At 41.0% G+C, this 24,979-nt stretch overlaps 1 protein-coding gene across 1 annotated transcript; it reads right to left on the reverse strand.

Annotated features, from left to right (window-relative positions):
- Nucleotides 1–7,283: 7,283 nt before the first annotated feature.
- Nucleotides 7,284–24,170, reverse strand: serpini1 (serpin peptidase inhibitor, clade I (neuroserpin), member 1). The gene is made up of 9 exons (XM_083984439.1): nt 24,141–24,170; nt 13,334–13,622; nt 12,258–12,488; nt 11,721–11,915; nt 9,504–9,708; nt 8,771–8,868; nt 7,880–7,966; nt 7,644–7,733; nt 7,284–7,419 (listed from the first exon to the last, which is right to left on the reverse strand). Exons 2-9 carry the CDS (start codon nt 13,599–13,601, stop codon nt 7,343–7,345), a joined length of 1,251 nt encoding a protein of 416 aa, XP_083840565.1. The 5' UTR covers nt 13,602–13,622; nt 24,141–24,170; the 3' UTR covers nt 7,284–7,342.
- Between the last annotated feature and the right edge of the window lie 809 nt (nt 24,171–24,979).

Genomic DNA, 24,979 nt, shown 5'->3' on the forward strand with positions numbered 1-24,979 from the left:
AGTCAGGACTGTGGTCCACAAAGAGAGGTGTGCGTGTAAAGCCACGGTCAGAGTACTGGGATGAGTGGGATTTGGGGAAGCTGCCACTGAGAGTGTTCACACCTGAAGAACTGGGACAGAGAGACCGACAGAACCAGGAACAAGGAAAAGAGGATGAGGGGGTAAAAAAAAAGAAAGAAAAGTAAGGCAGGGTCATCCGGTACATTTCCTCCTCATCTTTGGTCCTTGTTTGAAGAGGAGTTGTCCTTTTCGTAATGTAAACCCTGCTGTGTGCTGACACCCTGACCACCTGCCCGCATGGTTATAGGGTTACAGTCAACTGGGCCTGACAATGCAGATTAGGACCCGTTGCCATGGCAGAAGAGGACACCTGAGCAGGTGCTATTAGCTTATAATAGTCTCTGTATGAAAAAGGGGTAGCTGGAAACTTTTGTAGTGTTACATGGTATAGCATGTTCTGTAGTGGTTTTGCTAATTGTTAAAATAGATGAATAAAAACATGCAATTTTAAAGTTATAAAAGATAACTCAAGGCTATTGGGTCAGGGTTAGGGGTTAAAACTATTTTAAATGTTGTATTTGAGCTGCAGAGGCATAAACAGAGACGAATTAAACTCCTCTGTCGTAACGGCGTATTAAAGTGATTAAATTGGCAAACAGCAGACCAAGAGCAGACATTGTTGTTGTTCTTACCTCTCGGACATGTCCCAATCGTGTTGTGGTAAACGACCCCGGCCTTCTCTGTGGTCAACACATGGTGAACAGCAGCTCGGTTTAGCCCTGAGAAGCTGGAGCTGCTGTGACCCATGGAGCCCGCTGGGTTTGTTGTTAGCATCCACCGAGAGAAAGTTAACCGTGCTGCTGCTGCTGCTGCTGCTGCTGCTGTATGTTGGCTGGAGGAGCCAGCCCGGTACACTGACACCAGTGTTGGTGTTGGCCGAGGCCTGGCCCACCGCTGCTAGGAAACCAGGTGAGGTGAGGCGCCACGAGCTGCGGCGGCCAGTGGTTGCCTGGCAACGGGGTTCAGGTGTATCACATAGGAGAGGGAGGAACCATTGTTGCTTCTGAGGAGTGAACGAAGATGAATTCTCACCCTACCTACGAGCAGTAAAATTACACGTGAAATGTTATATAGGAAAGGTATTACACACAAATCATAAATATCACATTGTGAAAACAAGTTTATAATCAAAGAGTATAGTAGGCCTATATTTTTTAATCTTAGGCTAAACTTGACATGGTCAGGGCCATGGCTAGTAATTCTGGGCCACTTGAAAAAATACTAAAATGGGGCCCCCTGCCTGCCCCCTGATTTGTCATTGCCATTGGGCTTTATGCACAGCTCCACTACTTCCTGAAATAAGCCAGCTCCTTTATTTCCTGTCTTGGACCAGCTGATTAATCCAGGTGTGCCTGTGTTGTGAGGTCAGACACACCTGGATTAATCAATTGGTCCAATAATGTAAGACAGGAAATAAAGGAGCTGGTTTATTTCAGGAAGTAGTGGAGCTGTGCATAAAGCCCATTAAAATCATAATTTCTTCTTAATTTCAACCAAGGCAACGATGCTGGTGACTGACAGTAACACACAACTTGTCATTCTGATTTTATATGTCTCATGAAACTTTTGGTTTTATTTTTTCTCATGTCATACTCAGTCAACACTAGACAGCGTTAAGTTCAACTGTGCCAACCCGAACACTGGCCAGACCGAAGCAAGCCCTAACCCTGTTCATCCCTTTATCTGTCATGTTCAATTTTTGACAGAAAATAAATATTTAAATCATAAATAATCTTCAAATCTCACTTGTGAATATAGAAATTATATTATAGAGATTGTTTTATTTTAATAGCAAATAAATGTGTGTTTATTGGCCTTACTTAGCAGAAGGTGTTCTTCTTCTCATTGAGACCTTGATTTGTAGTGTCCAAAAGTAGCAGCTGATGTTATTGGTATTTTTTTTTTTACACAGATATTATTAATGACCAATATGGAAGCAAAGTTCTTGTAGTTTCTGTTTGATGTGACAGAGGATAAATGTGATTTATTTAGATTTCCAGTGCACACATGGAAGACATGAGGCACAGCTATGATACCAGCTGGTGAAAGTCATTTAGATTATAAATAACCTCCTACACCCATGAGCTGTTGTTCCTCTACAACGCTGCTTGTTGCGTTAAAGATAGCCTACTGCAGCACTGAAACACATTGGGAACACTAGAGAGATTTTTTTTCTATAAAAAAAAAAAAAAAAAGAATATTTTCCAGAGGTAAATGATGCCTACTGATTTTTGCACTGAGGATGTTATGTTTAGCAGATCTGGTGCCTTGAGACTGAGTCATCATCTGCAGTAGTATCTGCTTTTGCTATTTATTATTGAAATTATTTAACTTGTTTTGTTCTTTTACAATCTGTTTCATCTGGTGTGAAACTCTTGTCACAGATAATTGGTATTCCTGAAAAATCAACTGATGACAGTTGTCACATCAAAGTGCCTTTTTGTGGCTTTTACCACAGTACACACTGCAGAAACATCTGTTGGGCATGTAATTATCAAGGTTTATTTTCAAATTTATTGTTATTGTCATACCAGTGCTATGCGGGCAGCAATAAGCACATTTGTTGTGATATGAATGTTTAACCCTTGTGTGGTGTTCATATTTTGGTTACTCAGCCAGTGTTCGTGGGTCTGGTGGACCCGCTACATTTTTGGGTCTCCAAATCAACACAATCAAACAATTGTATGTTAAAATACTCAACAGATGTTTACTTCATCCTAATTACAAGCCATATGAACAGCATATATGGTTAATATTTGCCCTTTACCTTTGTTAGATCACATTTATGAATTAATATGCTACTCGTTTTTTGTTAGTTTTTTTAATAAAATGTAATAAAAATAGAAAATCAGTTATAATCAAGATATTTAAATCAACAAATTTACAAATGAAGCAAGATTTTTCATAACTATTGATTTTGAACTTCATTAGAAATGTTACCTATTCAGGCCAGTTGACATAACTCAAGCTGAACACATACAGTAACCATCAGCCCCATTGAACACATTGCCATTTCACACCAGCCTATACAACACATGAGGGCTGCCCCTTATGTGTTGTATAGAGAGTTTTGTGTGGTTTTTGTCACTGTCAGACTCTGAATCTTCAGAATTGTGGTCCTCACATTCTGAAACCTCTTCTTCATCATCAGAAGCTTGTCTCTTCCAAAATCAATTGCAAGGCCCTCTCAGCATATAATCTTTTGGTCGTCTTGATCAGTAGTGATCAATTGGGGCGGGAGTGGCTCAGGCCGTAGAGCGGGTCATCCAGAGGGTTGCTTTGTCCTAGTCGCTGTCGTAGTGTCCTTGGGCAAGACACCTCACCCACCTTGCCCCGTGTGAATGTGTTTGAACGTGTATGACTGATCATGGTGGTGGTCGAAGGGGCTGTTTGGCGCGAAATGGCAGCCACACTTCCGTCAGTCTGCCCCAGGGCAGCTGTGGCTACAGACGTAGCTCACCACCATGTGAATGTGTATAAAATAAATAATGGTTTCTGTAAAGTGCTTTGGGTGCCATGAAAGCGATATAGAAATCCAAGCAATATTAGTATTATTTGATAAGGAACCACCCTGGCAAAGGTGTGTCCCGCCCCCAATTTGTAAGTGGGACAGAGTATGAGTGCTTGAATTTTGCAACGGAGACACACACGCACACACGCACATACACACACACACACTCACACATACACACACACACACACTCACACACACTATCAGCAGCCCCAGACAGGAGGAAGACATAGTGAAGGTACACAGGACCTACACTTTCCATGCTAATATTAGCCCCGGGTCCAGTGGACCCGAACACCCTGTATGTAATATAAACGTGTAGGGGGGGTCTACAGTATGCGGTCATTGAAAATGTGTTCTGATATATGTTCTTCACAGAAAATGAGCCAAGGCCAGTGAATCTGAGTTTGAAAAAATAATGTATCATTTCATTTTTCTTTTGATAAAAAATGAAAACGGGTCCCACAGACCCGAACACCACACAAGGGTTAATTAGTTTTGATGTGACAGTTGTTTCAAGCCAATCTAACAACTGAAGGGCAGAGGAGGAAATAAGTACATTGACTATTGAGGCACAATTCTGTGTACACACACACATACGTACAGTAGGCTATATACATTTATAGAACAATTTCTGTGGCATCCATGAAAATGTAATCATAAATGATTTAGGTCTAAACATAACCCATATTAAACGTAAAAATCATGTCTTATGTGTTGACACTACTTACACTGCTAACCCTCTAGCTATGGCATAGTGTTGCCCTCAGGCAACGAACCACATAACTGGACCTCACACTGTCCCTTTAACCTTTTTTGGGGGGGAAATGTTTTAAAATATCTCCAGACATGTCTATGTCCAATTATAAGTGGTTTTGAAGTGCATGTGACCTTGTCTCTGAGGGGGGGGGGCAGCCGTTTCAGGAAGCAGACCCGCAGCGTGCACATTGCCAAAAATTGGTCAGTTGAATATCACTTTTTAACATGTTTAAATTAGCAGTAACTTAAAATAAAAAATATATGCATGTGTATGAACATGTAAAGGAGTATTTCTGATCATTTTAACACTTATTTTGGCATTATTTATATTCTAAAACTGTGTTTTTTCATCGGTTGCCTCAGGGCAACACTGTGCAGTTAGGGCACTTTTGTTCAGGCCATATAAAGTGTGCATATGTTCTTAGTTGTAAATAATGACCATAATCATGTTTTTTGACTTATCTATTAACTATACAGGAGATGGATACAAGAATATTTTATGGGCCGGTGTGTTTTATACACACACACAGAGGTGTACACACACACACACAAACACTACAGAGGTGCACACACAGCACAGAGGTACACACTGACACACTACAGAGGTACACGCACAACAGAGGTACACACTGACACACTACAGAGCACCCTGCCCGGCGTTCTCAGGCAGGCGAGCTCAGTGGCTTCTTTTAAATCTCTTCTTAAAACTCACTTTTATCGATTAGCCTTCTCTTAATTTTGTTTTAATTTTGTTTTATCATTATTGTATGATTACTTTGTTGTGGGTGGGTGATTTTATAATTTTATAAAGTTTTATTATGTTGTTGCCAGGAAATTGTATTTGACCTGTTTTATTTCTGTTGTTATTGTACAGCACCTTGTAACTTGTTTTTGAAAGGTGCTATATAAATAAAGTTTATTATTATTTTATTATTACAGAGGTGCACACACAGCAGAGGTACACACTGACACACTACAGATGTGCACACACAACAGAGGTAAACACTGACACACTACAGAGGTACACACACAACAGAGGTACACACTGACACACTACCGAAGTACACGCACAACAGAGGTACACACTGACACACTACCGAGGTACACGCACAACAGAGGTACACACTGACACACTACAGAGGTGTACACACACGCGTATGTGCGCACACTCTCACACATGCACACACACTACAGAGGTACACACACATACACTACAGATGTACACACACACACATACACTACAGAGGTATACACACGTATGTGCGCACACTCTCTCACACACAGAGATACACACAGACACACAAAATGTCAAAAATAAAGTTGTTTTCTATGAATATATTATTAGTTTTACTTGTATAACACTAATCATAATCACATAAAAAGCTCGGACTTTTAGGACCCTTATAGCACAATGTTGCCCTGAGACAACAAACCCAAATCTGATTCGGGGGGGTGGGGGGGTCAAATTTTATGATGGATATGTTATCAGGGACCTCCAAGCTCCCAAAAAATGGGGTGAAATATTTTTTTCCCCAAAAAATAAAAAGTCATGCCATAGAGGGCTAAGATGTGCACTTGGCAGAATATTTAAATGGTGATGGTCATATATCCAAAATATATATTTACTCTTATTTTTTATACACAGGTTTCCTCGTTTATCAGTATCAACATGCAGGTTGCATTTGTCCTTGGTCACAGTATATCCTGGCCTTGCTCTGTGATATGATCTGTTCCCTTGTGTGGGTGCGTGTGGTAGCTAGGTGATGCCACAGGCCTGAAACTACTCCAAGATGCCTTGGCAGGACATTGTCTGCCCAGGGAGGATGAGTTACGGTTGAACAGCCAACTTCTGCCCTAAGGTTGGCTGTTCAACTGTAACAGCCATTATATAAAATCCATTGTATATTCAGGCGCTTGGACTTTTTTCTTGACAAGTTTCATAAACTCTTCAAGCGTTGCAGTTTTTCAGCCTCAACAAATCCTTAAATTACAGAATCTAAAGCTGTGTTAGCTGTTAGCATTCAGATTAATGACATCCCAAATGCTGTGGACAGCCCATACTAGCTGTAGCTACTGTCTTTGAAAATACAGTTTATATTTAACATCTTTATAAAACAGATGAAAACCACTTGCATGCATAAAGAAGGACACATTTTTCAATGGGAACACATTCATCTTTTTATTGAGTAAAAGACTGAATACGGCTGGTGTTACTGTTTCTCCCTGTATGTACATCCAAAACAGTGCAGCAGATCTTTTTCAGTGCGCCTGCATGCTCCAGTCCGTCTCTATAGCAACCTGCCTTAGTTACGCAGTCTCCTTTGCTCACCTGTGAGATGCCCAGCTGGGGCTTAATCAACCACTCAGATGTAATAAGGCATATTAGTTCATCAGCAGTTTAGCCATGTGCCTACAGTGTAAAAAATGCCTAGAATACTGTCTGGAACAGATATATTACTAAGATTCATCGTATAAGGACATAATGTCTGCACGTTTATTCCGCAATAAATACTGAGCATATATATGTATATATAGAACACAATGTCAAATGTACAGGCATGTAATTGAGGTGTTAAACATACAGTGTGCACATACTGTATCTGGAGTAAGAAAGAGTTAATTTTGTTTAAGGTGAGAGAAAGTATTTTTGTGCATTATTTGTGTGGGCGCAGGTGAGTACGAAGCTGCTGAACTTAAAGGGGTTGTGCGTGGATTACGTATCATGGGCTCTTCTTGCTCATATACAAACTAGCCTTTGCGAGAGAATATTTACAATCTTCCCTTTCTGCATGTCTGTATCCAAGAGATTAAAGCTTCCAGTATCAAAACACAGTCACATTATGTGTTGTTATGTCATATTTCAATATATAATATATTGTGTAATATCCCGTTTATATATATATTTTTTCATAAAGAGTATAAAACACAGCTGAGGATGGAGATAGAGGATAGGTAGCATTTATGACGTCAGGATCTGATTGGCTGAGAGTGAGTGACTTTGACTCCTAATGTTTAAATGGAGTCAAAGTCATGGTCGTTGGGCTCAATGACTTCAGGGGTCATGACCCTGCCCATGAAGAGGATGGAACCTAAAACGAGAAAACACACACAGATAAATATTAAATATAGGTATTATTAATGTAAAGACATGTAGGCAACTCATTTACACACACACACACACACACACACACACACACACACACACACACACACACACACACACACACACACACACACACACACACACACACACACACACACACACACACACACACACACACACACACACACACACACACACACACACACACACCTGTCCTTCTGTTTCTGATGACAAAGAAGAATGGGTGATCAGCCATGACCTGGGGGTACAGCACCAGAGTCCGGGTCAGAGCGATCATTCCTGCAAACAACAGAGTATATTAAGGTTGGGGAGATAATCAGCAGTGTTATTAGCTGACAGAAGGGGGCAGTATTCCGTGACACCGCCATATGTAATGTTACATAATAAGCAGGACGATTATGATGAGGAATAAAATGTCAGTCTACCTGACCCAACGGCTCCCTCGGCCCCCTCCTCAGTCACCTCCAGGTAGGCCTTCTGCACTGCCTTCTCAATGTACAAGTCTTTACCATCTGGAAAACACACACACAAAAGCACATATTATAACTTTGAGGTGAACATACCACAAATCAGTCTGCACAAAAGTAAAATGACAATGACATTTAAACTGTATGTTAGGCTAAGTGTACAGAATTTGCTGATATGCATCATACCAATAATGAAATCAACATTACAAACCAAACTAGTCTCTTTTAACAAAGATGATATCTGCTTCTGAAATCTTCAACAATTATTTACCCTAATTATTGATTTACATTTCAAAATATCGTCTAATATCTACCTAACTGCCAGCATAGACCATGTCCTGTGAGTATATGTTGAGTTCAGGATTTTTTCACAAGTACACGATGTGCTGCAGAAGTACAGCCTGCAGATTTCACAATATAAAACTATGGCTCCACCTGATTAGTGAGAACAAGCTGCTTTCAAGTGTCGTTAATTAACATGAAGGGTGTTGAGTTTTTTGCATTTTAGTCAGATCCTGTTGTTCTCCATCAGGCTAGAGTATTTCAACTTACTAATATTGTGCATTTTTTCTGGGTCTACATATATACTATATTTGTCTCTCTCTTTCTCTCTGTATCTATTTTTTACTGGGCTGATGTGACAGGTTTGACCTGCTCTCTCGGTGCCAGTTACCTTGGTTACCTTAGAAAGTACCAGAGGCTACTTCACTGCAGAGAGCAGAAAAAACTGATGATACTTCTTAAGCTAAACTCTTCAAGGAGTTCACTTCTCTTGCCATTTGCGTCTATATTTATGTGCTTATAATGATGTATGTCATTTATATATTGTTTTCAATGCAGCAGTATTACCTGTCATGGCGGAGAGATCAGCATCATTGGTGAAGATATTCTTTATTCCCAGTTCCTGCAGAGTGCTCCTCAGGTCAATCTTCTGCTCCACTTTGAACCTGAAAAGGCCAGTCACACATTTAGTAGTCATTTATGTTTATGTTGCAAGTCTATGTACAGGAACTGCACATCTGCCTCTGTGTCTCCAAATCTAAAATATTACAGGAAGATTTATAGTTAGGTTAACCTTATATTTTAACAGGATGGTATATCAGGGTCCATCTCTGTGTGGTGGTAATTTAAATTGTATCACTCCTACGTATACACGAGCTTGCCAAATGTAAATTGCATAATGTCTTATTTATATATTTGCAGTGCAAAGTGGTTTAACTGCCTAAAAACAGTTACTCTGACTTAAATATCTGTGATAATGAAAAAGCTGTTTTATGAACCATTTTATATCAACACTAATCAAATCATACAGAGACCTCCAGAGACAGAGGATGCAACTTAATGATGTAAATAAGAAAATACAGCTGTCTCTATGGTTTTTTCCCACTGCTGAATTGAAATTTACAGGGAAGAGAAGGTAAAAAGACCAAGACCTATAAGCAGTTATAACTTCATGCTCAAGTAGCCAATGCATGTTTTCAGCTTGAATAACTTCTGAGGCACAAACACGTCACAAACTGAAGATAATGTACATGCACATGTGTGTGTGTGTGTGTGTGTGTGTGTGTGTGTGTGTGTGTACCTCGGGAGGTAGACTTCCACTTTCTGCCGTTTAACATTGTTGGCCCACTCCTCCAGCAGCGGTGCTTTGATGATGGGCTCCAGTGAAGCCAGCGGCACCTCCTGTCGAGGCAGAACGATCATCATGGACATGTCCTCGCCTTCATAGGGCATCTCCAATACCTGATACACACCACCGGCTTCCTGGGAGCCGTCGCTGAACTCACCTGGTGAGGAGACATGACACATTTAACGACATCTACATCAACAACTCAACCTCCACACACACATAGATACAAACATGCAAATAAACCCACTATGTCACCAATTCAGAAACAAAAGCATGCACATTGCAAACATCTGTAGAGTTATGTTCTTAAGAAGTTATATCTTTATAGCCTTGAGGTGGATCTTTAACAGACTTGTCCCTTGTATCTAATTAAACAAAACCCTCGGATAAAAATTTTAATCAAGACAAGACCAGAAACATTTACTTTCATTTAGTGAGACAGCATTTCTAAGTCCTGATGAGATAATCCTTTTATACTCAAAACAAGTCCAACTAGATTTTAAATCTAAATATGAGATTATCCCACTTACTAAGGTTTTACAGTGGAGCTTATAGAGCAATTAAAGGGGCCAGTGTTGAACCCACTCTTTGCACGATTTTCGTTTCTTTTGAAGCTGCTTTAAAAGGAAAATTATGACAAAAGGCTGATCATCCGTCATTAACTTAGCAGTCTGTGTAGGGGTTGCTGATGCAGAATGAGGCATCGTTGCAGCAGAGAATGGGGTGTGGTGTCCCCAATCATTTTACTTAACCAACATGATTGCGTTTCAAAAATGAAAATGCAAACGCAAACCTTCTCCCCAAGGACCTGTCCCTGTTCTGCGGCACACACATCCACACGTGCACACACCACACTCAACACACCAGCTCCCACATCCCATGTGTGTATCCTCTGAACATTATGTAGGAGTCTAACTGCACACATACAGATGCATGCAACAAAATAACTGAAGTGCACCAACTTTAGCAACAGCACAGTAAGTATATGATGTAACTGGCTTTGACAGAACATCAGACAAAAAATTGACTGCATGCTCAACCAGGCTGGAATCATTCAGATGTAAAAGCATTATAGCCAACCTGCGGGAGTCTTGCACCTTACAGTGTTGGCAAGACACAAAATGCACCAATATCTGACACACACATTGCAGCCAACTCAGACCAGCCAAATAAAGACTTAAATTGATTGTCCTTAAAGGTATAGAAAACCTAAAGCATAGATTTTCACAGTAAACTGAAATATAAGTGCATGAGTAGGTTGAGATGCATGCTGTTTCTTTTTTGTATCACCGTCAGTTTAAACTAATTTTGGACTCTTAATCTAACAAAACAAGCATTTGAAAGATGTCATCTTGGGCTCTAAGATTTTGGGTGCTTGTATAACAACGAGTTAAATATTCAGAATAATAATTGGAAGATGAATCAGTTGAGAGACATTTACGCACACAAGTATTTGTTGTTTCAGTAATTTGACCCTTTGAAAGGGTTTTCCCTTTCAAAACAAATGTTCTGCAATGTGCATGCTGTTTGTGAAAATTTAATGACCAACTGTTAAATTGCAGACAAGCAAGAAGTCTTTTCTAAAAGAGATGGAAATTCACAGTGCCTTCACTACCCTAAAATTAACGAAATGTGTGAAAATCAGTGTAGCAGCTGACAAAATATGACATCCTACAATACAATTAGAAGCAGACATTGATAAAAACGAACAGAAAACACAAACTCAGTGGAAATGGAAGTACTGTGTGTCCCATGAAGTGTCTGACTCGATTAGTAAAAGCTAATATATATATTGGGTTTTACATTTATTCATTTGGCAGATGTTTTTATCTAAAGCAAGCAACTTACAAGTGGTAATATAGTACTACAAGACTTAACACAGACTGTCAAAGTACAGCTAATGTTCTATGGCACTGACAAAATTGTCTTCAAAACACACTACTAAATCAAACAGACATACGAAAGGAGTTTGTGCAAAGTGAAGAGAATTTTAGCGGCAGAGCTCAGTGAGCAGAAAAGACAAGCCTTTCCTGGGAATAACGCTCCAAATATGAATATTTTAGATCTAAGATTAACATTTTAAATAACCCCAGGAAATGTGAGCTGAAACTCAACGGCTCCAGAAAAAGAGCCACAAGTATAATTCACAGGCAGCTCAACCCTGCCTACCGTAGTAGAAGTCTCCCTGTTGGTACATCATGAGGGTTTGGACTTCGGAGCCGTCGTCTCTGCTGAAGGAGAAGGTTCTGGTGTTCTCTGGCCTGAACTGGTTTTTCCAGGAGCCCCTGAAGTAGACGGCGTTCACGAGGGTCAATCGGGTCACGCTGCTGAAATCCTCGGCTGAGAGCAGCTCACGGATTTTACCTGTAGGGAGAGATTTGTACACTGTATGAGGATCTATATCAGTGATACCCTGATAGGATGGTGCCTGCTGAGATGCAGTTTTTTGAAGTTGAACACGAGGATGAGGACGGAGACTGGTGCAACTGAGGGTTGGAAATATATTCAGTAATTTTTGTTTTTGCACAAAAAGATGTGATCAAACAAGCCATGATGTAACCTCTTTGACAATGTTGCATGTCATTTCCCAGTAGGTAGGGATTATAATAATTATGAATTCATAACACTCCACCACCCCCCTTCCCTTCCCTTCCCTTCCCTTCATCAACATCTTTCCCTTTCTCCCACCCTCACGCTTAAACTCACTCTCTGTATGATTCTCCACCCAGCTGTTGATCTGCTCGGCCACGGCTGCCGATTCGCTGAAGTCGACGGTTTCCACATCAGCCCGGAAATACTTCCTCATCAGATGTAGGAACTCTGGGTTAAAGGTGACTCCTTCCTGCAGGAAGAGGCTATTGGCAAATCGGATCACATAGTGGTTGTCATCGTCCGACAAAGCTGCTGTCAGGTTCTGGAGCAAAGAGAACTCCACACCTGGAGAACAGAGTGACACACGCCCATGCATTTATACTTGGTGTGGATGTGCTGTGAAGAAAATGTGTCCATCACCATTACTGTGTACTGTATGATACAAATAAATAAAGAGGGCACATAAGAATAAGAAGAATTGCACCTTTTTGAACCACATTTTATATCTGTCAGGTTCAAATAGATGCGCAATTTGGAATTTCAGAAGCATTTAGCAGGAATTTATCTGAAGTGTCCTCTATGGTTATATCTATTCACATTTAAAAAGCTCCTATCTAAGGCCAATCATCTATATATCTCACTGTATAGAGTTTTGAACATAGAACAAATGTTTCAACCTTGAAAAAAGGCGTACCAAATGACAAAATAAATAAATAAATGACTATACTATACTTTTAAAATCTAAATTATACCTGGCTTTTGACTGCTTAAGCATATACTTTAGGTTACGAGTAAATTTAGTAAAACTCGGAAATTAACACCCACATGTCATAGTGAATGACTATGTGGGCTATCAACCACTTGGCAAATCTCTGCAAATTGAATTTAGCTCGGCTGCAACAGTGCCCATTGCACTATGTGTGAGGACAAGTATGTTTGTGGGCAAGTTGTGTGAGGCCTATTTTAAGATCAGTTCATATAATTGTACTCATGCAATTTAATATTACACTTAATTCAGGTTGGGGTTCATCACAAGGGAAACATTAAAAACAAAAACCGAATTGTAACAGCAGTTTTACTGGATCATAAAAAAAAAAAAAAAACTCTTTGTGATCTGGAGCCAACTTCTCCACTTTCATCCGCCACTGACCCTGATGCCAGTGGACTGTGTTTATGAACATGTGTCTGACCTGGCAGCAGGTGGCTGAATCCCACAGTCTGTCGGATCTCCTCCAGCGAAGCCCCTCTGGCCCCCAGCTCCACCATGCCCAGGGCCACGGCCACGCTCAGCGGGGAAAAGATGATGTTGTCCTGACCCCCCGCCGCCTGCAGCTGGTGGTACAGTCTGACCGAGAACTCTGATGTAGTGTCCTCTGGAATGTCCGCCGCCCGGCAACCGTAGCCCGGCAACAGGATGGAGAGGAGGAGGAGCGGGGACAAAATGTCCAGGATCAACATCGCAGCACAGACCACAGATAGCTGAGTGACAGAAGGATGTGTGGAAAGGAAAGGGTAGGATGGAAAGAAAAATAGAAATTAGAAAAGAGAGATAAAGGGGGGAGAAGTGAATCAGGCAAAGAGGGAGGAAAAACATGTTTAGAAGTAAGATGGATGGATGGATGGGGAGAAAGGGTGAAGGAACAGGAAATGAGTGATGGGGGGGGGTGGAAGGAGGGAAAATACATGAGGATGGAGGGAAGATGAAAGCGAGTTTAGGGAGGATATGGAGCCAAAAGTGTACAGAGGGGGATTGCAGATGGGAGAGAAAGAAGAGACAGAGCGAGAGAGAGATGGAGATAAAGGTAGAGAAGATTATTGCGTAAGGCAGCAAAAAGAGATGAAGGACAAGGGGATTTTGGAAAGGAGAGAGGCAGAGATGAAAGTCGAGAGAACAGGGATGTGGGATGATGAAAAGACAGCAGAGGACCAGGGAGAGACAGAAAACATCTGTCAGTCAAAGAAATGCAATAATGAAAAAACAGCCAGTAACAAATTTTACTTTAGTTGAATTGAAGTTATAATTGCACGGAAACATAGCATTAAATTGTGGGAAACTGCAAAAAAAAAGGGGGGTGTAAAGTGAAAAAGGGAGGGGGTGAGATTTCAGAAAAAGTCACACATTCGTTTCAGTTTTGACGTCAAGGAAGAGGCAGAAAAAGAAACATGAATATAGAACTTAAGAGTTAAAAACGAGCCGTGCACAGTTATAGAAACAACGAATAGAAAGAGACAGCGAGAGAGTGTGAGAAGCAGCGAGACAGTATATCACCAACAAGAATGTGCAGTAAGTACAGCTGTACTGCTGACTGCAGTCAGTATTGCTGTTCAGAGCACATCTGCTAAATGAGCTCATACATATTTCATGGCCATTCTTATCATCTTGAGTTAAATCAGATTCTTTCCCTCAAAATCTGCTTTGCTCGGTGTGTGTGTGTGTGTGTGTGTTTGAGCCTTTGTATATGAACGGACCAGATTCTGTCTGTACAGAATGACTGATTACGTCAAGGCCTTTTACCTCCCCCCATCCTCCATCCTTCCCCCCATCTTTCCATCCCATCACACTTCTTGCCTCCTTTTTCATCTCTCTCTCATCCATATGTTATCTTTCCTCATCAATCTCCTCCTCGCTCTCACCTCTCTACTTTCTTCTCCGTCTCTTTAACCCTTCTTTTATACCTTTAAAAATGACAAGGAATGTAGCCTACACACACACACACACACACACACACACACACACACACACACACACACACACACACACACACACACACACACACACACACACACACACACACACACACACACACACACACACACACTGCACCATCGTTCTGGTGCTGTTGTTGCCAGGCAACATTGTTTTCTGCTGCCCAAACAGAAAAAGAGAGTCAATGATATATGGAAGAAAGATGGAGAAAGATGACGAGTGCGCGTGCAGAGCGAGAGTGATATGGAATGATAGATAACACATACACAGTTTGTTTTGCAGTGTCTCTGCTGTCTCTGTTGTCCTCGTGCAGTTTGTATAAAGGATTCAATTAGCAGTCCCATGCAGGGCTGGAATCTGCTGGCTGCTACTGTATGTGTGAGACGGCAGGTGACTGTGGTGTCAACAACATTAACAATGGGCAGCAGCCAGAAAATTAGTGCCCCATCCTGTTGTGTAGTGCCCTTTCCTATGCTCCGCTCCACCAAAGTGACAAACAATTTACCTTCCCAAAATAAACCGACTCGACCGGAGGGCACGCATGATTTTAAATCTGCCCTGTTTTTTTTTTTTTCCCACTGTCATCAAATCCCATGAAAAGATGTGACCAACAATAAGCTGATCTCTCTAACAAGTGATGTCCAAAGCCTGGCGTGGCTTTTTCCTCCGTGTAACAGACCTCCATTGTTGCTTAAAGACTATTTGAATCATACAAATAAACCACATTGTTCTGCTGTATGACTGTCTCCATCATTACTGTGAAAATGGCCCCTATCTAGACTTAGTACATACACTTATATAATAAGCCCAATGTTCAGTACAACACCAAATCTGCAGCTGTAAACAGTCTCCAGAAAGTAGTACAATGTAGCCTATGTGAAAGTATATTTGCCCAAAGTAAAGTAAAGGATTTAGCAAAGTTTATATGATGACATATTAACAATATTCAATGAGAAATATAATATAAGATATTTAATATGTGAGACACGGGGTAGGTTGAAGTCTTTTCATGGTTACAAAAAATACTTGTTATCGCGACCCTTATCCTTAAAGTGATACTTCATGGTTGAACAGGCAGTGAACCGTCCCCACAAGCATTTCGCAATGAGCTGCAGTTACCGTATAAGCGTTTAAATACGACTCCTCATTCACTTGCAAACCACACATAACAACACGCCACTTCCACTCTGCGTCCCTCTAAACTGACAATCGAGATCTCATCATGTTTGTTCTCCATCCGTAAGTATTCTGACAAATTGCTTTTGACAACTGCCTGTTGGATTTGCATCTGCTTGAGTCAGCCAATGAAAATTTTTATTTCCTGTTCACAAAGTTTCTTCACACAGAAAGAACTCAAACGACACTTGCATTTTATTTGTCCATGCGAGCCAATTATGTGATTCATTATCTCACAGTCACAGCTTCGGTTTTTGCAGTGACGGGGTACAATCTGATCACCTTGCTCATATTTAAAGGATAATTAATGGCTGTTGCTTATCTACGTCTTTTCAAATCCAATAAAATCCTATAAAAATATACTGCCCATGAAATAGAATAATTATGATAAAAAGAAATGTTGCAAGATGCTTCATTTGATCAAATATTAAGCTAGATTTGAGTCATTTGGTATCATCGTTGTTGGCAGGCTGTAGCCTAAGCTTTGGAAATGATGCCCAACTTTAAATAGATGTAACCAGAAAAATCAAAAGACACCCAAGGGCACAAGCCTGATATATTGCCGTGAATGTACCGTTAGTCACGTGTGTTCACCTGCTCTCACATGTTGTGCTGTGAGTCAGACGTTCTGGAGAGAGTGTGAGAGAGAGGGAGAGAGAGTGATCCAGAGAGAGCAAGAAAGGCTGAGAGAAAGGAGGGGGCGGGCTGGCAGAGATGTAAATGGAGGTAATGTTCCTGACCTTCTGAGCTGTGGGAGCTGAACTTTTCTGAGACAGACGGCCCCGCTCTCTGTAAGGAAAGACCCAGCCATGCAGTTAAGCCAGGGAAAGTAGTGTGGAGCATCGTTGTGTGAGCACCTGCGTGTGTGTCTGTGTGCAAGTGTGCATGTGTGAGTGGATAATAACACCATGGGTGGCTGGCTTTTACTTGTAACGGTGACACCATTCTGACCTTTTGAGTTGCGGCACGCTGTCTGCAAGGGGATCCCACACTTTGCCAGTTTGGCCGACCGGTGATGACTATGAGCCTAACTGTTGGCTCTGATCTACTCAGGTGGGTTTCCCAGGTACGGGAACCCAACACCTGGCTATTACATGTTCTCTCGTGACTGAAAGAAGTGAATATGTCAGAAAATCTCTCATGGTTTGAGTTGCAAGAGTTTAATCCTGACAACTTGATTAATTCCATGCAATTAAACTCACTGGCCTTTAAAAGCTGCCTTTAATCTCTTTGTGTAATCCTAATTCTCAGACAGAATAGATCGGCATTTGACATTTTGGACAATTAAAACGTGACGTCATCCAAATCCGCAGCACGTACGTTAATCCTTACTGCCATTTAAACCCAACACCTTGAGACGGCACGCTTCGGAGGCCAGGGGGAATTTATTAAACATGAACATCCTCATTCATGGTTCAAATCCACAAGGAACACACACACACACACACACACTTTGAGGAGCACGTTTCCACACACACTTCCAAGCCAAGGTTACCAAGGCAACTGCAAGTGATGGACATTTTTCGTTTTGCCAAGCTGACAGAAAAGAATTTTTACCCTTAAAAGATACAGTATCTTCCTCCTTCCGTATAGGCAGATAAACTCTCTTTCCTCCTTTCATACACCACTCAGCATTTTCTGTCTCACATAACTCCTCTCTTTGCAGGAACTCTTCACACCAGCTCCAGTTCTGTCACTTAATGCACTCTCTGACATTGTCTTGCACACACACACAGACACACACATGCGCATGCACGCACGCACATATACACTTACTTCTTCTTGTGCTCTGGAAGTGATCACTGTGGAGCGGTAGCAAAGTCCCTCAACTATATTTCCTTTGCCAGCACCAATCACACTGGTTCGCTTAGACTGAGTACACTTCCACACTGCTGAAGCTCATAGGTGCTTTGATGAAATTCTCTGAAAGTGCTAACATCCCATTTCATCGAGGACTAGCCCTCTGGGAAAAAAACTGCAGAGAATCTTGTCCATCATTATCTCCACGGCCGTGAAACCTTCTGCCGTGCGGACGCTCTGTCGAGAGAGGCAGGGTTATCTGGCATGATTTCACCATGAATATATCTGAACTTAAAAAGCCTTTTGCAACACAAAGGCAGCGGGGTTCGTTTATCATTCATGAGTTTGAGTTTCAAGTTTTCCCGAGAGGCACCACAGTGGCCGCTTTCTACGTATTGTTCTGATCTTGCACCGACTAAAACACATGCATGCTCACGCTAAGGATGATCAAACATACATGAACCCTCCGTCGTGGATCTCAAATCACACACACACACGTCTCTGTTGAGTGTCTCGCTCCCTGTGTTTGATTAGACACTCGCCTCTCACCACTTGCTCACCCGCTGAGGTGGAGACTCTTCCAAGTAGAAAATTTACAGAGGGATGCTGTAATAAAGCCCAACAGTAGGCAGGGCCTATCACTCCATTTCAGTCCAGGAGAAAGGAGGCACTAAACTCCATTAGCAGGTGGGGACTTAACGTTACTGTGAACAGTAAAGAATCTAATTCATCAGTCAAGTTGTCTGCTCGGCTCTCACCCCTGATTTGGACCTACTGTTGCACTCAGGCAACAGTAACTACTCGGCTAAATGGGTAGTAATGGATCCTATGAAGCAGCAAATTCTGGTCAAAAACAATGCAACACTTTCATCTGTAGTTTAACTGTTTTGTGCATCATATTCACTGCGGAGGTACCCATTGATGTGATTTATGTATCTAGTTTACTCGTCTGGAGCCAGCGATGTTAAAGTACTCAGGAGGGGGTGATCCACTTGTGTAGTTTTAAATTATAATGGATGAAAAAGTCAGTTACAGCAAAAAATGTAATGGTACAACTGCAAAATGCAACAGAATGAGAAAAATGTGGTGGAAATTAAAGTTTTACTTTTCATTTATAATTTAAGGATGATTATTAATTAACCATCGTGCCTTTTGAACACGATTGTGTAGAGGCATTATTTTACACTGTGCATGCTAATCATTTAGACAAAAGGTTTAACATTTTCAAAAGCAGTGCACAACCACTCCCCCAGAGCAAAGATTACTGCTACGATATTCACACAGGTCTTTTCCTTTTTCAAAAATATAAAAATTCTGTTGTGTGTGAGAGAAAGAGCAAAACAATATTATCATTTACCTTTGAAGAAATTCCTAAATAACCAAAACGTGTCTTCAGTGAATTACGTTTTTAATTAAACTGTAAATCTTAGGATAAAATGTAACACCTGTTTCATCACCAAGGAAGCCCAGAGATCAGAACAGTAAACTAGGACATTTATGTACCAGCAGACCCAAGGCAACTGTACTTTTTCAGTGTTTCTGCGAATGGTGAAGTTTAATTTTGCTGCTGGTGTTTAATTAACAAGACTCTTTTCCAGTAGGCCAACACACAGACATTTTGACTCGACTACAGTGTGAAAAAGCACAGGTATTACTAGCTAGACTAATGATGGCATTTTCTATTTGAGCATCCCAGTAAGACATGGCAGTGTGACAGTGAGCCAGCACACACAGTACCACAACCCTGAAACTGAAGCTGCTAAATGGAATTCAGCCATCAGTCATTTATTATTTACACCTGTGCTTTGCCTTCTGTGAAATGTCAAAACGCCCTCTGTGAAAAAGCTTTAACCAAGTGTCAACGGGACAATTTTGACATTGATGGAGGTATAAAAGCTAACCAGCTGCCAGAGGTTATACCTACACCAGCAGCTACTGGTTGTAAATACACTTCATCGCATGCTGCAAACAGAAGCATTATTTCACACTGGTTAAATCTTATTTAAGACCCAGCCAGCTTGGGCCAGATCACATTTCACTGGACAATAAAATCCAAGGGGATTCACCGAGTTAAGGAGAAGCCGCCTCCCCAGTAACTTCAGGATTGGCTCATTTACAACATTTAATTTGTAAAGTGGCCAATTCCATGAATTAAATGTCCTCATGCATGGGAAATTATAATCAAGTGTGAAATGCGTTACAGATATAATTTCTTTTCTGTAATTTAGAAGGCAACACGAGATATGTGCTGCAATACACAGGGCCACTTCTGGGGAAGAGAAACCCTGATTGATTCAAGAGGCTCAGAGCTGAATAACTAAAACTCTACAGTACATGTGACGGGTATCAATAACAGAGCAGAGACTGATTTGCAAAGTAACCCATAAGGTTTCTAGATCTCAGGCACACCCACAACAATGGAACAAAACCTGGGGTCTCTGGTGCTTGTTGTGGAAATATCCATTAGCACCTGTGGAGCTAAGAACCATTAAAAAACAATAGACTGCTACTGGACACTGTGCTGAGTAGTCCATTAACACACAGTTTATATCAAGAACTATTTTGTCACATACGTATGCAATTTAAGACTTTTTATGTAATTTCTTTGTTACTTTGTAATCTGGGATGTACGGTTACGCTACAACACACATATCCAGTAGTCCAATGTGACTGTGATTACCACTCTGCTACATTTAAATTTGATCCCTGCAGTTTATCTCCATACCAGTGGCAGACAAAATTGCCTATCTACAGCCCATCCTCAGCTTACTACCTTAGCTCATTCAACCTCTTGTTAGAAAATGACATAATGTGCCATGGAACCTGCCTGAAGTCCCAGGATGCTCACTGTACACTCCACAGAGGGCAAACAAAGGTTAACAACCCTTTATTAATCCCTGCTAACAGAGACACCCAGAGGGAGAGGGAGAGATAAAGAGGTAAAAAAGACAGACAAACAGAGAGAGAGAGAGAGAGAGAGAGAGAGAGAGAGAGAGAGAGAGAGAGGAATGTGAAAAGGCAAATGGACACAGGAACCATCAAAAACAAGGACACATAGGAATAGAATTTTAAAAAGATAAAAAAAAAAACATAAATAAAGACAAGTGGACAGATGGACAGAGAAAGAAAGAGCACTGAAGAGATGAATAGAGGCAACTTCCATGCAAATTCCTGCTCTGACTCTGAGCCAATGTTATCGAACGACCCCCTGCATAGCATTGCAAGATGGTCGACTGCTCCCCGCACTCTGCCAAGACACACTCAACAGCATCTCTTTCTTTTCTCGGCATCAGAAAGAGACACACACACACACACACACATATACAGACACACACACATGGTGCTGTGGGAGTGCAGTTTAGGAGATTTGAGCTGTAATTGGATCGGCCTCTATTTGGGGTCAGTGGTAAAAGTGAAAAGCCTGGAAGGTTTTTTCAAATGGACTAAAGACTGAGGATACACTGGAGCACAGGAAAGGTCATTATAAACCAGTCCTGTGGGGGATATGTGTGTATAGGTGTGTGTGTGTGTGTGTGTGTGTGTGTTTTTGGAGGTGTAACAGACGTACGAGAGGGAGACACGGCGGACAATGCTGAAAAAGAAATGATAGCCAGGGGAAGAGGCTGAGGTGGAGACAACAGGGTGATAATGAGGCTGTTTAGGTTGCTCACTAACTTAACTGTGATTATTGTGCTCGCCTCAGGGAGGTGGGGGGTTCGCCGGAGAACAGGTATAAAAACTGAGATTAAGACTGAGCGAGACAATGACAGTGACAAGTGAGATAATCAGGAGAATAATTCAACTTGATTTGGTATTTGAGGTGTAGAACAGAGGGAAAATATAGGTATTACCAAATCACTTCTACCACTTCACAGATCTGTCGTTCTCTCTCTCTCTCTCCCTCTCTCTCATTGGTCCTGCTCTACACTGTTCGTCCAACCTTCAATGCCATCAATTAATCGACAGTTCGAGACCCCCAGGGTAAATGTTTTTGACGTGAAATCGTACTACATTTCCCTAAGTGTAAACCTTTGTAAAGAATTTCATATCCCCCCCTGCAAAACGGTACTGCAAAGATAACTCAAGATCTTAGCCGACTTTATCAAATTATATAGTATATTTTATGATTTTCCGAATATATCAAAATTAATGTTATATTTTCTCCCACCGTTAATGTATTTTTCTTTTTGATGCTGCACTACCCAATTCAAATAGCCAATGCATTTCTATTCTTGTTATTTCCTCTCTCCCTCTGTGTAACTCCTGACCCTATTCTCTGTGCTCTCTCATCCTCCTATCTGGCCAGGTACAAACTAATCCCCCTGTGTCTTTGCTGCAGCAGAATGTGCAGGGGACAAACCAGCTGACTATGTGCGGGCGGTGCGGCTCAGTGTGTGCATTTATTTTGAAAGTGAAGAGAAAAGAGAAAGAAAAAAAAAGAAGAAGCTGATTTTATTTTTTACCCATCTTCCTCTATGTTTTTAATTAGATATTTGAAATTTGCTACATAATCTAAACTGTCACACTATTTTTCTGTTCCCTTTTCATGTGTTTCAATTTGGTTTCTGGAAAACAAATAAGCAGTTTTTTCTATGCTGATCTCTACCAGCCTTTTGTTCTACTGCGTCTTCAGTAAATTCAGAAACCAAGGGGAGAAAATGTATGTCAGGGCAAAGACAGATTTAAAACTTGAACTTCTACTTGATATGGCTGCACATAATGGTTCTTGAGAAAATATACAGATGCCTCCAATCAATCGACAGATCAATAACATTATAGAGTAAACAACTGCAGATCCCCTTTCTTATTCCCACAGTAGAACATGTACCTGACAGGAACACATCAACACTCCTGCACATGAACGTAGATATATAAGGTTACAAACATGCACACCTCAGCAAATGCACACCGCACAGAGCTTCTCCCTTTCTTGCTCATTTTGTTTTGTTAGGCTGATTTGAAAGACATTTAATTATTGAAACGCAATTAATGCAGTTCTCCCTGGGAATAGGCAGAACACACACATGCATGCACGCACGCACACATGCACACAGGCACACGCCATAGGAAGGCATGAGGAGGAAAAAGCAGGCAAAAGCACACATCTGCAGAGATTAACCAGTGATTTAGATGCATATGGGATTAATACATTTAGATTATGACTGAAAGGGATACTGTTTTTTCTAAATATGGAGCTGCTTCAAGCCTGGGCTTCAATGAGGATTTAGCAGGTCATTATCTTAGTTGCAGGGATAAAGAGATCATAGATGGATTGAGCAAATGAGACATGAGAAACACTGGGTTGTTTATTGTTGTGAATGCTTTAGTATTCCCAATTTAAAAGCTATTTGACAATGGACAATTTTGTGAGTGGGATTCATGTGATCTAAGGACAACCGGTTTATACATAGGCCTCCTTTTATTTATTAATCATTTCCCTGGTATTTATATTTTTCTAAAATGTTAACCATACGATTCCTGTGATAATTGCAAGATAGCTTTGGATTACAAAATATGTATCTCATGTAAACTGCCTGAACCAGCTGTTCTTCATGAATTCTTACCAAACCCACCCTCCCCACACACACGTACATATATGTATAGGCTATATTCAAATATAGACCTGCATGAAGGAATAATAAGTGGTGTACTGGTCTCTCTCTCTCTCTCTCTCTCTCTCTCTCTCTCTCTCTCTCTCTCTCTCTCTGTGTGTGTGTATGTGGGGTGGGGATAGGGTAGGACCAGGCTACTACAATCTGCCTCATTAATTCACACACATTCACTCACTGCGCCTTTGCCAGTATTTCAAGGACAAGAACCACACCGCAATGCCTAAGCTGGTTTCAGTACAAACAACAACAAAAAATAAATAAATAAATAAAAACAACAAAAACAAACACTATATCATACACCATCGACAAAAAAAATAAGCAAACCTGGGTGGTGGACACGCGGGTATAACAGCTTTAATCAATATAGGCTTAGAAGAAATATAGGCTATTTGGCTCCGGTGTGCATCTCCACCCGCCCCCTTATCAAGAACCCACACATGTTGATCATAGGATCAAAGTCATTGTACACTATTCCAAAAAAGAAAGAAAGAAAAAAAAACACATATCACACCTACAAATTCCTAGACCCTCATAAAAAAAAAATATTCTATGACAAACTCAGAAAACAGACATTTCATGTGAGGGATCTTGCAAAGGCTGATCAGCTGAGATTTCTCGTCCTGACAGGTTATTCACAGAAATCAGTAGTATTATGGTTTGTGAGTGAACCGGCTGTAGGTTATTGCATAAAACGGCTCTTACCGATAAACGTTGCACGGCAGGGATGGATGGATGGATGTGTGCAGTCTCTCCCTCTGCTGCTCTCCTCTGGCGCCGCAGCTCACTGCCTGTTCATTTGCCGCAGACCCCGCCCCCCTCCGCACCGATTGGTCCAATGAACATCTACCAAAGAGTGTCGATTAGGAACAACATAGTAATCTCCCTCCGATTTCCTCCTTTGCTTAGGCAAGCATCAGATTTACTTTACGTTTAGATTATTTTATGGACTGTTTTCAATGCTCAGTCCATCTTACTGTTTCTGTGTATCATTGAACGGCTTAATACTGTATTTAAATTAAATTCAGCTGTCAATTTGATGGCCCACTGGTTTTGTAACATAGACTAGTCCAACTGAAATTATCCTGCTACAACTGTTAGCAGAGTTTATTTCTATCTAGAGAGTTGGAGAGTCAGAGTATTCACAAAACAAGTACGAATATTGCTATATTATTACTTTAAGCCCTTTGCAATGTAGTTAGCCTATGTTTAGCAGTTTGTATGTCATGTGAACTGACTATGATCGTCATTAACAGAACTATCTTGACCTACAATACCACCGCCAAATCCGCTGATAAACTAGCTTGTTTCTACCTTTATTTTAACTCCTCGGTTATTTCCCTCACACAGGTGAAAGCGTGTTTATATAGTGTGTTTTATTTTAATGTAACGCAGTAAAAAGCATGGCAGGGGTTTTTTTTAAGAAGAAAAAGAAAAACGGAAAAACTGAAACCATAACCTGCACCTGTTTGGGATTTGAAGTCCATTCTGGTGGCCGTTACAATAACAAACCGTTACGGAGACCTCTCGAAAGAACTACAAAG

Source organism: Trachurus trachurus (genome assembly GCF_905171665.1).
Source record: "Trachurus trachurus genome assembly, chromosome: 13".
NCBI lineage: Eukaryota > Metazoa > Chordata > Actinopteri > Carangiformes > Carangidae > Trachurus > Trachurus trachurus.

Excerpts from the sequence above, each read along its gene's own strand:
- serpini1 (XM_083984439.1), bottom strand. The coding sequence starts at position 13,601 with ATGTTGATCCTGGACATTTTGTCCCCGCTCCTCCTCCTCTCCATCCTG. Across the intron at positions 11,916-12,257 it reads GGTGGAGAATCATACAGAGA|GTAAAATCCGTGAGCTGCTC; the intron begins GTGAGTTTAAGC and ends CTCTCCCTACAG. Across the intron at positions 8,869-9,503 it reads GTGGAAGTCTACCTCCCGAG|GTTCAAAGTGGAGCAGAAGA; the intron begins GTACACACACAC and ends TGGCCTTTTCAG.